The sequence below is a fragment of the Hippoglossus stenolepis genome, chromosome 10, assembly GCF_022539355.2.
Source record: "Hippoglossus stenolepis isolate QCI-W04-F060 chromosome 10, HSTE1.2, whole genome shotgun sequence".
NCBI lineage: Eukaryota > Metazoa > Chordata > Actinopteri > Pleuronectiformes > Pleuronectidae > Hippoglossus > Hippoglossus stenolepis.
Window position 1 is genome coordinate 20,606,047 of NC_061492.1, and position 16,286 is coordinate 20,622,332.

At 41.8% G+C, this 16,286-nt stretch overlaps 2 protein-coding genes across 7 annotated transcripts in view; one reads left to right on the forward strand and one right to left on the reverse strand.

Annotated features, from left to right (window-relative positions):
* adprs (ADP-ribosylserine hydrolase) lies at window positions 1–5,523 on the reverse strand. The gene is made up of 7 exons (XM_035167487.2): window positions 5,387–5,523; window positions 3,537–3,909; window positions 2,267–2,363; window positions 1,936–2,143; window positions 1,054–1,241; window positions 831–931; window positions 1–662 (listed from the first exon to the last, which is right to left on the reverse strand). Exons 2-7 carry the CDS (start codon window positions 3,724–3,726, stop codon window positions 271–273), a joined length of 1,176 nt encoding a protein of 391 aa, XP_035023378.1. The 5' UTR covers window positions 3,727–3,909; window positions 5,387–5,523; the 3' UTR covers window positions 1–270.
* si:ch211-266o15.1 (zinc finger MYM-type protein 4) overlaps window positions 5,161–16,286 on the forward strand; it is a 25,519-nt gene continuing 14,393 nt past the window's right edge. For 2 of the 6 annotated variants that reach the window (XM_035167479.2, XM_035167481.2), the window contains exons 1-16: window positions 5,424–5,561; window positions 7,379–7,420; window positions 7,517–8,135; window positions 9,612–9,664; window positions 9,745–9,894; window positions 10,136–10,199; window positions 10,815–11,011; window positions 11,247–11,371; window positions 12,972–13,194; window positions 13,322–13,534; window positions 13,764–13,914; window positions 14,337–14,452; window positions 14,541–14,903; window positions 15,050–15,200; window positions 15,654–15,829; window positions 15,980–16,157. In XM_035167479.2, the coding sequence (XP_035023370.2) occupies window positions 5,523–5,561; window positions 7,379–7,420; window positions 7,517–8,135; window positions 9,612–9,664; window positions 9,745–9,894; window positions 10,136–10,199; window positions 10,815–11,011; window positions 11,247–11,371; window positions 12,972–13,194; window positions 13,322–13,534; window positions 13,764–13,914; window positions 14,337–14,452; window positions 14,541–14,903; window positions 15,050–15,200; window positions 15,654–15,829; window positions 15,980–16,157 (2,860 nt within the window). In that variant the 5' untranslated portion in view covers window positions 5,424–5,522. Of the gene's footprint in view, window positions 5,284–5,423; window positions 5,562–7,378; window positions 7,421–7,516; window positions 8,136–9,611; window positions 9,665–9,744; window positions 9,895–10,135; window positions 10,200–10,814; window positions 11,012–11,246; window positions 11,372–12,971; window positions 13,195–13,321; window positions 13,535–13,763; window positions 13,915–14,336; window positions 14,453–14,540; window positions 14,904–15,049; window positions 15,201–15,653; window positions 15,830–15,979; window positions 16,158–16,286 lie in introns of those variants that run through there. The other 4 variants (XM_035167480.2, XM_035167484.2, XM_035167482.2 and 1 more) reach the window with 3 other exon arrangements.

Sequence of the window (16,286 nt, forward strand, 5' to 3'; positions counted from 1 at the left end):
TGAATTAAAAAAAAAAGTTTATTAAATAGTTATTATCCACCATAAGGATAAAACAAGACATGGCCAATTCATAGTGCAACTTTCACATAACAAAAGATTGTTCATCACAAAACAGGAAGGAGCAGGTACGATTGTGTATAATTTATTGTGTATGCATATGCAGACCAAAAAAGTCGAACACTGAACAATTTGTGTGTCTCTTGTGTATGTTTTAATGTGTGTCTGTGTGTGAGAGTCCTTTTGTTAAAAAAAAAAAAAAAATATGGAGCATTACTGTGCTTCACTTTTCTTCTCTGTACCGTTAGAAGTGTTTGACTTGTTTTCACGTCTGAATTCACGGCTCTGGCCCCCTGTCCCACTCCCGCCGCCCTGTGACGACTGGTGGTACAGCATGTGAAGCCGCTCTGCGTTAATGTCTGCATCCTGGGCTCCCTCACAGCACCTCATCCAGGACTGTGGAACGGCCTCAATGCCGTAGTGGGCCCCGGCGATGGCCCCAGCCATGCAGGCTATGGTGTCTGTGTCCCCTCCCAGGGCCAGGCTGTATGCTATTGTCCTCTCAAGGCCGCTGTAGTTCTCTGGAAGGCATTTGCGGGGCTGGAGGCAGTGGAGGACACAGAAGATGGCGGTAGGGACTGAGTGGAGCGCCGCAATACCATTACCTGGAAGGAAAGACGATTCATACATTGGAAAGACTTGAAATACACATTGTTAATGCTCTAATCCGTTATGAACCTAAATCACAGGTAATGGAGGAATATGAGAAACGTGATTAAGATGGGATGGGTGAAAAGCTAGATGAAAAGAAATATACTGAAACAGATACTGACCCAGTTCAGAGATGACCTCCTCTATGCTGACCTTGCTCCTGTCCATCAGGTCTCGGATTCTGTGGAGGCGGTCACTGAACGGCATCTCTGCTTCCTTTAGGCTGCACAGACGCACCATAGAAAACCGTTGAACTGATCGATGCTGAATTTTCGACCCATGAGACATGACTGAATCAGATCTGTGCTAAAGCAGACACAGAGGCTTTAATTACATGATACTCACATTCTGGCATCATTGCGTGCTGCCTCATCTTCCTCAACTTCCTCCATCTCTGTGATTAGCCTGCTGATGAACTGCTGAGGTAAGTCTAGCGCCCCCTGCAGGGAGAGGTGCACAGCCAACGCCTGCAGCACTGCTCCGTTGTAACCCAGAGAGCAGGAGTGGGTCAGCATGGCGCCGAGACGGGCAAACTGGAGAGGAAAGAAAAAAAAGAAAGAGAAATCAGACCAACCTGTCATTGACAAATAATGAGGATTTTTTCCTACAAGTTTTTGGTCTTTAACCTTTTATCAGATAGTGACGGTAGAGACAAAGGGAACAAGGACAGGATTGACATGCAGTGATTTTCCACCAACAAGGAGTCAAACCAGAGACCTGCTGTTTGAGGGCATGTATGCTCAAGTGGGACGTGCCTTAAACATCCCCCTATCAGGTCGCCCCCATTGAGAGGGAATTTTAAAGTAATATGTGAAAGCAAATATGTGGTTTATATCTAAATGCTTTGTTTTATGCAGGACTGATAATAGTAATAAATACATTATGAACTTGAGATGCTTTAGTTGTTCTGACCACAGAAGAATCACAATATAACACTTAACCCTGTGGTATACTAACCGTGCCATATATCACAACCTCTGTGTTGGTATATATATGTGTTGCGAGTCAAGATTTTAGACCGAGCTGGTTGTTCTCAATCTAAAGCTCAGGACAAGGATTTCTGATGGAAACTGGGGGCAAAGTAAGGGAATTTATTAAAGCACCCATTACAATATCGCATGTTTTCCTAATGTCGTGCAGCCCTGCACCTGTTTAAAAGCGGCTTTCTGTAATATTCATAATTCATTCATAAAATAACTTTAAGTCCACTAGACACCCTCTGCTCACCCTTTTAACGTCAGCCAGGTCAGGAAAAGCCAGAGCGAAGGGAGCCGCCCTCATGGCCCCTCCATTCCCAAAGGAGCCCCGACCATTAAACTGGTCCCTGGCTGGCTGATACACGTCACTGAGTTGTGGAGAGGACAGCTTCTTCAGCACCTGGATCACTCCGGAACCATAACCGCGGCCAGGGGATGCACTGTACTCCTTAGCAAACCTGGAGGGGGGAGATACCTGAGGTTTAGTTGGTTTCTTTGTGAGCACAGTCTTCATATTACTTCATGAGCCTTCCTCAAAGTAATAACATAGTAGATACTAATAACAATGTGTGTTTGTTTACCTGCGAGCCATGTCCTGCTCATCGAAGCCTGCACGGGTGAGTAGAGACTGGACCACACAACGTGCCATTGCTGTGTCATCACTGTACTCAAGAATACCTAACACACACACACAAACACAAACACACACAAACACACAAACACACACTTTTTGACAAGTGGTCGATGACTCAATGTGTAGGAACTGACTCTTATATCTCAGGTGCTTGTTGGGAGTTGATAAGGTTCCATCTTGGTGAATCATATTCTTGATCACGATCGCTGCAGTTGCCACATGTCTGTTCTGTATTCCGCTTTCTGCTCGTTTGTTTTTAGTGTGTTTTACTTTTGTTTTGCTTACATGGTTTTGTTTCTTCTCCCATTTAACAATTACAAAAAAGTTAATTTCCTACATGTAACTGTTTTTTAAATAATGTTAATAGTCTTTTCTTTTTATGTATTACTTGACGGCTACATAGCCATTGTTGTTTTTGCATGTTCAAGGAGCGTGTGTTGACGTAAATGGGATTTATTGTAAAAACAATTTCTGTGGCATTGAATTGGGTATCCGGAAACATGGGAATTTCATGGTATCAGATACTAAAGGTTACATTGTATACTAATGTTTACCTGTCCTTAAAAAATCCAATAAAAAAACATTATTGATGTCTATTTCCCAATGATAATATGTTATGTTTTAAATTAAGAGTGATTTGATGACCCAGACTGTTGCCACAAGTGAAAATCATGTATCTGAATAATAGCAGGCTTGTGAAGTATTCAGAGTCGTGCTGTAGTTTTAAACATGTCAAACTCGTCTGCAGTCCTGGCTGAGGACCAGATGTAACCAGGCCTTCTCTGCCAGGGTTCCCACTCATTGGAACAACTTCCCTGAGGAGATCCATCCAGCAAACTCCTCTTCTTCTTCTTAAATCTCTCTTACATTTCATATTGTGCTTTCTCCTAGTTCTGATCTTGAAGTTATTTTAATCATATCATAATGTTTGAACTGTTTTCTTATTTGCAAAATTTTTTGTATTTCTCCATCTGTGCTCTATTGCTGTGTGATCTTCAAATTACTTTTAATTGTTTCTTATTTTGTAAAGCCGCTTGCAACTGTGATTTGAGAGGTGCCACAGTAGATACATTCCGCAGTTATTCTCTTCACATGGGTGCATGTGCAGTGGGCCTGGAGTCAGGGGACGATCATCTATTGCACGGTTATCGATGCCGCCTTGCCTTCCGGGGCTCTATCTCCTGCAGACTGATATGAAACATCATGCTTTCACTGACCTTCCCCTTTCGTCTCGTCGTCCAGGCCGTTCAGGTGCTGCAGCACGCTCTCCATGGGCACCTCCTCCGCTCCTTCAAACTCACCGCCGACACAGTCACCGAGCACAGCCGCGACCAGCGCTCCTCTGAACCGGGACAAAGACGCAGGGCCCCCCGCTGCTGCGGCCGCTCTCACCGCAGTCATCGCCATTCACCCGCCGGCGAAGAGACCTCAACCCTCACCGAGAAAACACCGAGGTAGTCCGCGGACCTGACTGTCAGGCGTGCAGGTGATAACAACAACAACAGATGTCGCTCGATCGGCCCCTTCCTGCTGCTTCCTGAAAACGTCCCGGTGCTCGTTTGACCCCAGGAAGGGTTGGGGTTATCCCACCTAGATGTACACACACATAGATTGGTCTGTCATTAGTAGACAGGCTGCAGTCTGTTCTACTTTGTTTATTTCTATGCAAAGAAATACGCTGGATACCGAAAGTGACATAATAAATACGACCAACGTTTCTGGGGGAACATGTCATTTTCAGCCTCCAGTCGTTGAAGTTGTGAACTGAACTCATGAGACATGTTGTGTGTTCAGTCTGATGGTTCACCTGCTGTTTACTGGGTTTTGTATTCCTGCTTAACTCATTGTTTCCGCTGTTCGACATGTTGTGTGCGCAGATCCTCTCGGTTTTACGGTATAGCCGCACATTCGGTAACAGTGCCATCTACTGGACAGGAGCTCAGATCTCAGAGAGGAGAAACTATTAACTGTTAATTTCTAATAAAAAACATACGATGTTACATTCATAAATGTGCCCGATCTAAATCTACATGTTTGAAATGGACTATTCTCTTGGTCAGAGTTAGTGCTCCGGGGCTACTTCAGAATTATTCCACGCAAACACACCTTTATGAACAATATGTTTGCTTTTGTTTCAGTTTACAATTAAATTCTAATCAATAAATCATCAATCTATCAATCAATCAATCTATCTATCTCTAACAATCAGCAATACACAATGTTCTTTGTATAAATATTCCCTTGAATAGCAATAGACTGCCATGACTAAATGAAACAAATCAATTTGTGCAAAGACTTTAAATAAAGGAAAAAAACAGCTTCTTATACACTTAAATTTATATTTTAAATAAATGTGTTTGGTATTTCACAATTACACTACTATTACTCGTTTTTTCATGTGTAGTACTACTATTCATGTGCAATACCATTATTCATGAGAAGTATCACTGAGTTTTTTTTAAATCATGTTTAATACCATGCGCAATATTCCATTTTACTCCTTTTATCATTACTACCTACTGCCACTTCAGCTAAGCATTAGTTAGTCGAGTAACTTCTTTTCACTACTTCTACTCTTATTTCTAAGAGAAACTGGTTCGGAATTTACTCCGTATTCACTTTATATATTTTAATTTTCACTTATAATGAACTCTATACTATTTGTATCTTCACTTGTTTTTGTGTGACTTCAAACTATTATTTTCTTCTCTGTGCGCTATTACATTATCTTTTGAAAGCAGCTAAGCAACCTGTGGTAAAAGAATGCGGAGGATGTGATAATATGACCAAATCGTTTGCTTTCTCTAATAAAGTCTGCGTGTCGCGGTCCTGCATGGGGCACAGTGTGCACACAGTGTGCATTTAATCACGACAGCAGACAGCGCCTGTTCCACACACATCCTCTAACTGGGGCAGGCTGCCGTCAGTGAGCGCTGCCGTCGGTCAGGAGCAGCACGAAACACGGTAACGCTTCAACTTCTTCGTCGTCCTCTCTGTATTTTCCATGTGAAATTGTCTTGAAAGTGCACCCGAAACACCCGCTTACATCTTTACACAGTTAACTTACCGCGGTTGGCCGTCTAGCTTGTTTCTCCGTTGGGCAGCAGTCTTGTTGATGCTAGCTTCTCGCATACAAAACCCAGAACCCTCCGTGGAGGTGGGTGGGAGCGCGAGAAGCGCGGCGTCTGCATCGTAATTAAAACATGGCGGATTCCGAGGAATTTAGACTTAAACGGTTAAAGGTAAGAAATGCACACATCGAATATAATCACAGCGATTCCCGGGCGACAAGCTGACCTTTTAGCCGATTCAACTGCACGACTCGCTGTGACTGTGTGCTGGCTTCCGGTCGAGATGTGCATATTTATGCTAACGTCAGCCAGCTAGCTTAAAACCCTGTAGCTCGCTGCTGTTCCGCTCTGATGCACGCCGCTACCGCCGAGCTCCATTTAAGAGCCTGTTAAATTGATCGTGAGCAAATTAGCATATTCAGCCCAGTATGACTCGGGATATTTGGATCACAAGAGTGTGAATGAAACCGGTGCTGCAACTTTGTGCTGCAGCTGACTGCTGGTTCCTCAGCAGATGCATCGCGCAGGGCTGCTGCGAACAATACAAAGTGGAGATTGTATTGAAGTTGAATGTCGTCACACGAATCACTTAAACGTGATGTTTATTCGCAGTCTCCGGCAACTATTACATGATCTGAGTTGGTTGTTTGGTTTGCATTAAATTATGAATTTACCTAAATGCTAGAAATTACCCAAATGTTAATGGGTTGGTGTCAGTCCTCCTCCATTCAACTGGATGGACTGCATGCGGCCTGTAGCCATTATTATCGTTAATAGCCAGATATTGACAACACCAGGATTCATGTTTTAGTTCCCTCAAACATGAAGAACTTTGTATTCATTGAAGATATGAGTTGTGTTTTTCACGTTAACCCAAACATTAAGATAAAAGCTTGAAATTATAAACACCTAAAGAGCTAAACATGTGTTTTTCCTTGTCAATACAGACACGAGACTTTGCTGATTGTTGTGTTTGGTTTAATTATTCTGTTATGTTATTGTGCCAAAGTGATGGGGAACGTTGCCCTTTTAGACCAATGTGTTGAAATGGGTTTGTTGCTGCAGGCAGACTGTACAGCAGGGGCACCTGCTGGTCCGATGCATTTACAGCAGTAAAGAAAAATGAAAGTTATAAGATTAATGAGGGTGACACACCTAAGACATATGCAGCCATCACTGATGTATAAAGTGCCACTCTATGAAAGGGTTAATATAAAGGTATGAATTTAACTGCTGGCATTACACTATAACACACGTACTTTAGTATGTAACTGTCAGAGCCTATGTGAACACACAATTTGTACAAACGACCCTCCCTGTGTGCAAGGTTAGTGAGAAAGTTTCAACATTTTTAATTTCTCTGGGAATAATTCATGGATCTTGATGGGGAAAAAAGCAGACTGATATTTATACGTTTGGTTTCATAAGGGGACTGTTGGGCATTGATGGAGGTATGCACACTCAGTGCCCTTCTAGATGACACTATAAACTTTCAAAAGAAACATAGTTGAATTGTGACATACAGCATCAACATCTCTGCCAGTGAGGCTGAATGTAGTTTATCTTTATGGAAAAAAGATTAATAAAGTTTACAGTTTTGTATCTGGGACCAACCTCTCAGGATTTGTGCCTCATGTACTTACTGTGCAAACATTGAAAATCAAAATGTTTTCATCTGTTTACTGACAACTCAAACTGGATTCCAACTGGTATAAATGTAAATCCAAAACACTGAAGAGTGACTTGGTATGTAGCCATGAGTGATCAGGCATTACCTCATACATCCAAGAACAAGTGCAGTCCATAAGTCAGAGACCTTTTGTCATTTGTGATAATTTATGTTAGCAAATCACGGTAGTTCACTCTGTATATTTAGAAATTAATTTGGAATTTAAAGTTTTGTAAATGTTTTCTTTTAAAAGTGTACTTTAGGTTATATCAACTTGTACAAGTTTTACAGTTATGAACTTTTTTGTCATTCTTGATAGATATTCTGTGGAAAAAGATCTATTGAAAATGAAACTGGTTTGGTAAGTTCGGTAATCAATTGTAGACGAGTAAAGAAAGCTGACATGAGTTGGCTTCTTGAAAGACCTTATTTTACAAGCCTCTCTATCCCTTTATAGCACGAGGAGCAGCTGTCCAGAGTGTTTGATGAAGTGATGGGGCTGGGAGACTTCGCTGAATCCTCTAGGGGCTCTGCCACTTCTTCTAAGAGTGGAGGTCAGGAGGAAACGAACACAGTAGATGAAACATCAGGACAAGAGGAACAGCAACCGGTTGAAGAAGAGGATAGCAATGGCAGTAGACAAGAAGAAAAGATGGATGAGGGGGTGGTAGAATCCCCCTTTCCTCGCATTTCCTCCCCTCCCTCTGGCCAACCCTCCTCATTTACCTTGAGAACCAATGAAGGAGGAGGAGGGAAAGGAGGAGGAGGGAAAGGAGGAAGTGGAGGAAGTGGAGGGGCAGCATTTGATGATGCACTGGATGGCCTTCCTCTGTATGGGCCAGAAGAAGAGGATGAAGATTGGCACTTTGCCCTGCCAATGGGCTCCTTGGAGGACGTTGATGTGGATAAGGCAAACAGAAAAAAAAGCAAAGCGGACAAGGGGAACAATTCAAGTCGAGGCGATCCCTTTACTAATGAGCCCAAAGGAGGGGAGCAGGAGAGAGAGAAGGATGAGAGCACAGAGTCTGCCAACACTTCCCACTCCTCCCAGGACAACACACCTGACAACAGCCGAGGTAAGAGATCCCACAAGGTAGACGGGTTTAAAGTACAAGTTCAATTAATTTATTGCTGATAGTTGTATTTAGCCTGTGAAAACAGTTGCATAATGTCTTTTGTGGCAGTGAGGGGAGATTGTGGAAGTCTTGAGAAAATAACGTAGATGTTGTCATAAGGGTTATTTAGGTTTGGAGACTGTGTGTTTTTAACAGAAAGACTGTATGACAAACTGGGTGTGTAAAGGTTTCAATGACAAAAGGCTGTACCAAAATCTATAATTGAGTTGCATTATGCCGATGATCCAGTAGAGAGTTCGACCCAGACTAAAAGTCATCTATTGTTTTGACCATTCTTTTAAATTTGTTTCTTGTGAGTCTATCAGCTGTATGGAAATATAATTTTGAATAGCTGGATTGGCACTGGAAGCAACTTTGGCCTGTCATCATCTGTAGTTGTGCAGTGTGGCTCCATTTCCTGTGGCTGGGCTTGAAGCCCCTTTTCCACTGGCCAAAAAACCCTCAAACACCCACTAACATCTGGCTTTTGTCTCCAATGGGATTGGATGCAACACCTTGAGGAGCAAATTTTTCCTTCATATCACGCAAGATGCAACATTAGAAAGACAGATGTGAGAGAGCTTCTTGGTTTCCAACACACTGATGGTGTCGTTCATGACTCACCAGGGGGAAAAACAGAAAGGCAAACACCTCTACTACCAATGGGGAAAGGAGCCAATCACCTTTTTTTGGTGGGTTTACCCGTGTTTAAAAACCTGCGTATAGCCTGTAATTTTGATATGAAATCAAATGATAAGAGTTGGCTAAATCGGCAGCAATGAGGGTTATTGAGAGAGAGAAATGTTCTACATAAAGAATCAGTGATTTTATTTAATTAAATGTTATTTTTCTTAAAATTATATTTATCTTTATCATTTTTTACCCTCATTGTTTTTTTTACCTTTTCACAAGGAAATGACCATGGACAACTCCAAGGCAAAACTAAACTCTACAGAACCAACTTTTTATACGACACATATTGAATTAGTTTTTCGATCTCTGAATTGAGATCAAGAGTGGTGTCATCTGAAAATAGTAGACTTAGTCTCTTTCCCTTTTTTCTTTTATGTAACTGGTGTTTATGTGACTCATTCAAATACAACTCTTCACAGAAGACTTAAGGTAACACAGTTGCTGTCAAACGTCAGCGGAGTGGGTCAGGGTGAGCTGCTCCTTTTATGGGCTGAATGGCACATCTACCAGGAAGCCGAATAGCTTTCAAACACGGTGTGAGCTTAACATGGTGCATCTGTTTTTCCTAAGAAAAGCAGCATACATTTTTTGAAAAAGGTGTTCTCTGTAATTGTATGCAATGCAATTGTACAAGTGTTCATCATTCAATATTTCTTGGGAGTTACGGTAGGTTAAAGAATGTGCAGTTGAAATGTAGGTGTAACTGTTTTCTTTTATCTAAACATGTTTTTCGCTCCCTGTCAGATGGTGGTGCCCTGAACGAGGGAGAGGAGACAGAAGACAGTCAGCAGGGAGAGGTGGGGATTCGGCGAGATAATCAAGATAGGGCTTTTTAAAAATCTTAAGTCATTCATCATGACTATTCTTAATATTTCAGAGGTCAGAAGCAGCTCCGGTGGAGGACAGTAATCCCCCGATGTCTCCGACGATCAATATTAAAGATGAGCCTATTGATGAAGGCTACGACGCTGCTTTACTGCCTCAGAGCTCCATCAGGCAAATCAAAGAGGAGCTGGAGCATCAGGAGGTAGGTGTGACGAAAGGATGTTAAAAGTGTGCATCTGCTGTTTACTTTTTGCTATTCTCTTATTATTCAATATTGGATTAAAACAACAAAGTACTTAAGGTGCTAACAGCTTCCACTGTATGCTGATTGTGAATGAAAAATAAGGCACATTAAATCAGTTGTTTTTATCTTTTGAACATGAGGAGGAAGGCACCATGAAGCACATAAAGAAAATCTATTTTCTTATGTTTAATCATTTCAGGAAGAGCTGAGAATCAGTTCTGTCTACTCTGTAGGAGGAGCAAACACCTTTGTGTCTCCTACTGGTGAGTTGATAAGTTCTTTTGCTTTTTTCACTATACATTTTTTTGCTCTCTTTTAAAACTACAGCTGTTGTTTTGCAGTGGTTATATTGACCATGTTCCGACCTGGTAACGTTCCGTCCTGAGTTATCCGATCACAACTGGACAGCTCTATGCAAATGTGTCTTGAGATCTCTCAGACCACACAGAGGTGGAGGGACGCACAAGGCCACATTCTTTTCACTATGTGAACGTAAATGTGTCTGGGGCCACATATGAAGGACAGACTACTCAGCTGATGTCTCTGACCCGCTACAGTTTCACTATGAATCAAACATATTTTTCCTCCTCTCAGAGCCTATACTTTGAACTGACATGCATGTTTAGTTGCATATAGAGCAGATCGGCCCTGACCATGGAGCTGTCCACTTGTGATCAGAGCTCTTAGGATGGATGGTAATACCAGATCTGAACAAGGCCATTGTGTCACTGGGATGAAACGCCCCTTTTCATTTTAGGGGGAGCACTGATATTCATTTTATATCATCACAAATGTTACTTCACCAGTCCATGACTTAATGTAGCAGTCGCAATGAAAGATGAAGCTTTTCTTTACCAACCTTTCTCCTCTTACCCAAGTGCCAGCGGCAATCCCTGCCCCACCCCCAGCAGCCATTTTTATCCCAGGTAGAGGTACAGTCCTACAAGCTATGACTCAGCTTCCTGTGAGACCAACAATTTCAATCCCGGGTCCAATACCAGCTTTGGCAGTAGCGCCCCAACGCCCACCTCAGCCTCCTGTTCCTGGTAGTGTTCGCTGCAGTGGCTGCTCTAAGGTACCTTTGTAACTCTGCTGCTTTGTGCAAAATGTAAGAATGTGCCACATACATGTTTTTAATATTGAACAAATCCATTATTAATGTCAAAAATGTCATGCCATTGACTGGGAAATACAACAGTTGATCTATATATTGGTCAGCTACAGTATATTAATGACAAGAATGTTCAATTTGTTTGTTGTAATTTATTTGTTGTAATTTTTATTTTTCATGGGTCTGCAAATGGTTCTAGGTTCTTCTAAAAGGCCAAACAGCATTCCAAAGAAAAGGTTCGACGCAGCTCTTCTGCTCCACAGTATGTCTGACTGGACATCTGCCTCCAACCCCCAAGAACAGATTGTGTTTCCAGTGCAACAGGTACATGTTTGTTTTAGGGCTGTCACTTTTTTATTAAAAATTCCAACATTCATTCAAACATGGTAGGAAAAGTTCGTATTCGACCTGTAATGACCCATTCAGATTCAAAATACACATTCTGGAAGCGCATCAGACCGTCTGGTGCCCTCTTGACCTGTCAGTAAAGTAAGCCAGTAATGTTACGTTGTGTTGTAATGAAAATTGAGGAATCTAGCAAGCAAAGCCGTCCTGAACATCATAGAAGCTGCGTGTGGAAGTATTTTGAGTTCTACACCATAGACGGCAAAGTAACGATCAAAGGTGATGATGTCTCATCTTTGCACCATGCAACTGCCTTATAACAAATCTGCAGGCTCACGTGTTAGCAGCAGCTGAGGAGGCACCACAGGCAAGGTCGATGTTCAACCATGTTAGATTGCAGGCGCATGTGGGTTGAATGTATTTGAACGAATTGTGTCATGTCAAATACGTTCAAACTTGACTTTTGGAAATACTGACAGCCCTAGTTTGTTTCCACTTGACATCAGTATGAACGTCAAATCGGGTTTTCATTTAGGTATGGGTTTTATAAAGATACCACTATAAAAAGTGCGTTAATTTAACACCTACAAATATTCATATTGCCCCTTTTCTCTTGCACCACAGGGCTGCCTATCTCTTGGCAGACAATAACAATTGCAGTAAAACTATGTTTGTTTAAAGGGTGATTTATTGTTGTAGACTATAAAGTTAGGTAGACAAATACATCAACTGTTTGTTTAATAGCTACTTAATATGGAATTATGAAGGATGTTTCAAGGCAGCAAGACATTTTGGAGATTTGTTTAATTGTTGATTATATATTTAATAAAATCCCATGACTATTTAATTTTATTGTAGCCAAATTAAAAATAAATATTCAGTGAATTGCATATCAGGATCTGAACATATGTTTCCATTTTTAATGGTTTTTTGTTCTCCAAAACAATAAGATCTATGTTTATGGGTTGTGTTTTTGTTTTATAAAATTACGCTCTTAATAGGTCATGTGAGAGTTCATTTAATGTTCAACTTTGACACTGTGTATTGATTACACAATACACAATAATTAACACATTATTGACACAATAATTCTTGTACTGTTTGATTTATGTGAAACATACAATTCACAGTAATGATCTCGTATTCTCTCATAAATATTAGTCCGCTAAACATGAGTCTTTTTTAAATCAAGAGCCATTATTCTCATATCAACAAAAATGCAGAAAAACGTCCCATCTCACAATGTTAAAGACAGTGGGGAAAAAATCCTGACTCCGCCCCATGATCTGGATCTGCACCAATATTTCATGCGCTCTTCTCTGACCGATACCACATCCTTCAACCATGGTGACCTTGATGATAATCTCTCCAGTGGTGTTTATGTAATCCTGCTAACAGACAGACAAACAAACTAACACAAACAAAAACATAACTTCCTTGGCTTAGGTAATAACATCTGTCATATAAATATATTATTTAACTTTTTCCCTCTTTTCCAGTTTGCTCCAACCCTCTATTCTGCCATCACCCTGTATCTTTTCATCCACTGTATTTATTCCCTGTGCTTTTCTCTTTGCAGGGAGATCATTCAGCCCAGGGACATGATCACGATTCCAGCAGACGAGAACACGTACATGCACTTCTGTGGCCAGTTCTGTCTGTCTGTCTTTAGACACAAGAAGAAATATAGTGAGAAGCCTCTTGACAAACGAGTGGAGAAGAAGCCAGAGAAGCCGCCTGAGAAACCAGTGGAGCGACAGCCTGAAAAACCCTTCTGCAGTGTCTGCAAAGTTACCAATAAGGTGAGAGGCTTGTAACTTTTACTGTAAGAATAGATTTGGTCAGTGTGTCTAATGAGCCAAATCAGGTTCTCTTCCTCATCTTCTTCTCTCTCTTGTCCTTATGTTTGCCTGGGGTCATCTGCTGCAGATTGAGCATGAGGTCACCCATCAAGGTCGTCTGCACAGACTCTGTGGTGATGCTTGTTTTGTAACATGGCGCAAGATGCGTCACTTAGCCATGAACTGCTGTGAAGGCTGCGGACTTTACTGTAATAGCAACTCAGGCTCCTGTCAGACTCTCACGGTTGAAAGATCTCAGCTCAACTTCTGTAGTCCTACTTGCATTGGCACCTACAAACAGGTATGTGTCTGTAAAAACATATTATTTCTTCTGAAATTAGGATGTTTCAGTATTTATGGCATGATTATGTAGATTTAGCATGAAGAAAAAACACACGTTTTTTGCTTTGCTAACCAGAAATCACCTAATATTGTAGATAAATAAAATGGCACGCTTTATCAAGCATGTACTATTGATGTTACACATGTACAAAATGTAAACCCCTAAACCTGTAATTGTTTTTGTGAAGACCTGCAGAAAGACAGTGGACTGTGTCTCCTGTCACAAGATGGCGGTAGTGTCCGCCACCATCATGGAACGAGACCAAAAGGGCAAAGTTCAACTTTACTGTTCACCTCTTTGTGTGGAACAGAGCCGACCACCCCGACATATGCTCAGCGGTAGGACACACAAAGCAGGGACACACACTCACATGCCAGTTTGGCTGGGATAGGCATTCGTTAAAGCTAGGGTTGGTAATCCTGGAAAAGCAAGCAAGAGCCGGCTTTGAAAATAAGCAATATATACGTCTTACCCCCTCCCAGCTTGTTAAAACTATGCACATATTAACACTTACGGCCTGACAGCTGCTTGAATCCAACTTTTACTCCTTTTTTTTTCAGAAGAACAAATTTATTGCTGGCTATTTGGACACAAAGAGGATTTTCAACAAATATGATATAAAGTGTTTCAGAAACAAATTACCAACCTACCTTTTCAACGCAGAAGACCTGAAAATCATGCTTAATAGTTTTCAAAACAAATGCTCACATACTAGCAACATTTAACAGCTAATCAAATGTTTTTTTAAATTTTACCGCAGGTACTCCATTCCCATGCAGCCTGTGCAAGGTGACAGCTGTTCCTCAGTATCATCTGGCCATGGTGGACGGCACCATTCGTAACTTCTGCTCCTATGACTGTGTTTCCATTTACAGGGTAAAGGCACCAGTAGCAATAGCCTTATTTAAACCTTGTCTCCATCATAATTTGACATTGTTGTTATTTTTCCTCCATGTCTCTTTAGAAAACTGGGCACCCCTCTCAGCCAGACCTGACCAATGGAACCTTCTCTCTCAGGGACCCCTACATCAGAGATGCAATCAAACCAGGGCCTTCTGCTGGTGCCAGCTCAGTTCCTCCCATTCCTCAGGACTACCCATCTTCAGTCCCCTACCAAGGCCATCATCCCAGTCATACCTCAGTGCCCCCAGTCGTGCCTCCCTACATGGGCATGTCCTCCCCCTCTGTCCCAGGGCAAGCACTGACCAGAGTGCCCCCTGGTCAGTCCTCCAAAACAACAGAAGGTGGACACATTGACACCTCCAGACTGACCTGCCATCAGTGCAGCAAACACTTCAGCAGCAAGCCGACGCTATTCAGTCACCAAGTAAGGAGCACAGGTCAAAAGCATGTGTATATGTAGACACTCAACAAATACACGCTTGACCCTAACTTACTTATAGTTAAGGGCTTGACCTTAGTGTAACGCTAACCATAGACATGATAACACTAATGATATTTTTTTTCTTGCAGGGTCGCATTTCTATGTTTTGCAGTACAACGTGCTGTGAACAATATAAAACCCAGAAAAATATCCTGGCAGTGTGCGAGTGCTGTAAACGGGAGAAGGTCCCCTTTGAAATCATCAGCAACAACCAACAGGAACTCGTCTTCTGCAGTGAAAGTGAGTTCACGCAGAAAAGGCCTTTTCACATTTTATTCACCTCTGTTATTTCCTTTTAATTAAGTGGATAATTGAAGCCTAAAGTTGGTTTGAGTGTAATTAATGCTACTTGACTTGGTCACCTCAGTCACAGTCTTCATAAAGCTTTATTTAAAAATGAATATAGTTCTAAATCCTGACTTAAGGGCTGTGTCTGAAATCACCAACTCATTCACCACCCCCTAGACACTATATAGGGACTCCTGTGTAGAGGACAATGTAGTGAGCTCATTGGCATAAAGAAAAAAATGCTTTAAAGCGCTTATTGGCGCCGGTAACTATATAGTGGACTGTATAGGGATTAGTGATTGCTTTCAGACACAGCTGAAGTGTCTTTGAACTTTTGGGGCAGAAATACATGTTTATGGCACTGTAATATAAAAAATACAATAGCCCATATGTCATGTGTTTCAGACTGTAAGATTCTCTACAAACATGAGCTGACCTCTCGTAACAAGGATCATACCTGGCGTCCCTGCTCCTACTGCTCTAGCATCAGCCAGAAGATGCTGCACAGTCATTATGGCGGCAAGATTGAGGAGTTCTGTAAACCCCACTGCATGTCCCAGTACACTGTGATCTACTATGGGGTAAGGAGTTGGATTTCACAGTGCAATCTACAGTGTATTACACTAAAAGAAGCGTCTTAGTATTTGTCAGTTTTGGTTGTGTTTCTTTGCTTATCTATATTTCCTTTGTCCATCCTCTCCACCTGTTTCTTTCCGTCATCTTCTGTCCAGATGGGGAGATGTGACAGTTGTAGGAAACAGGGCTACATGACGGAAAAGCTGCAGTGTTTGGGTTCAGTCCGTAACTTCTGTCACCTGCCCTGCCTTCTACATTACTGCCACCATCATTTTGAGACGAGCCAAAACAGCAACAGTAACGGTACTGGAACGGCCCCACAGACACCATATGGTAACTTGTGTCAAATTTGTGTTGATGTGGTGTTGAGCAGAGTTTGTGCAAGCTCATCCAAGATAAATATGAGTGGGAATGTGATGTGGCAATGTTCTCACCTCACCTCACTGCACAGTGGGAGATATG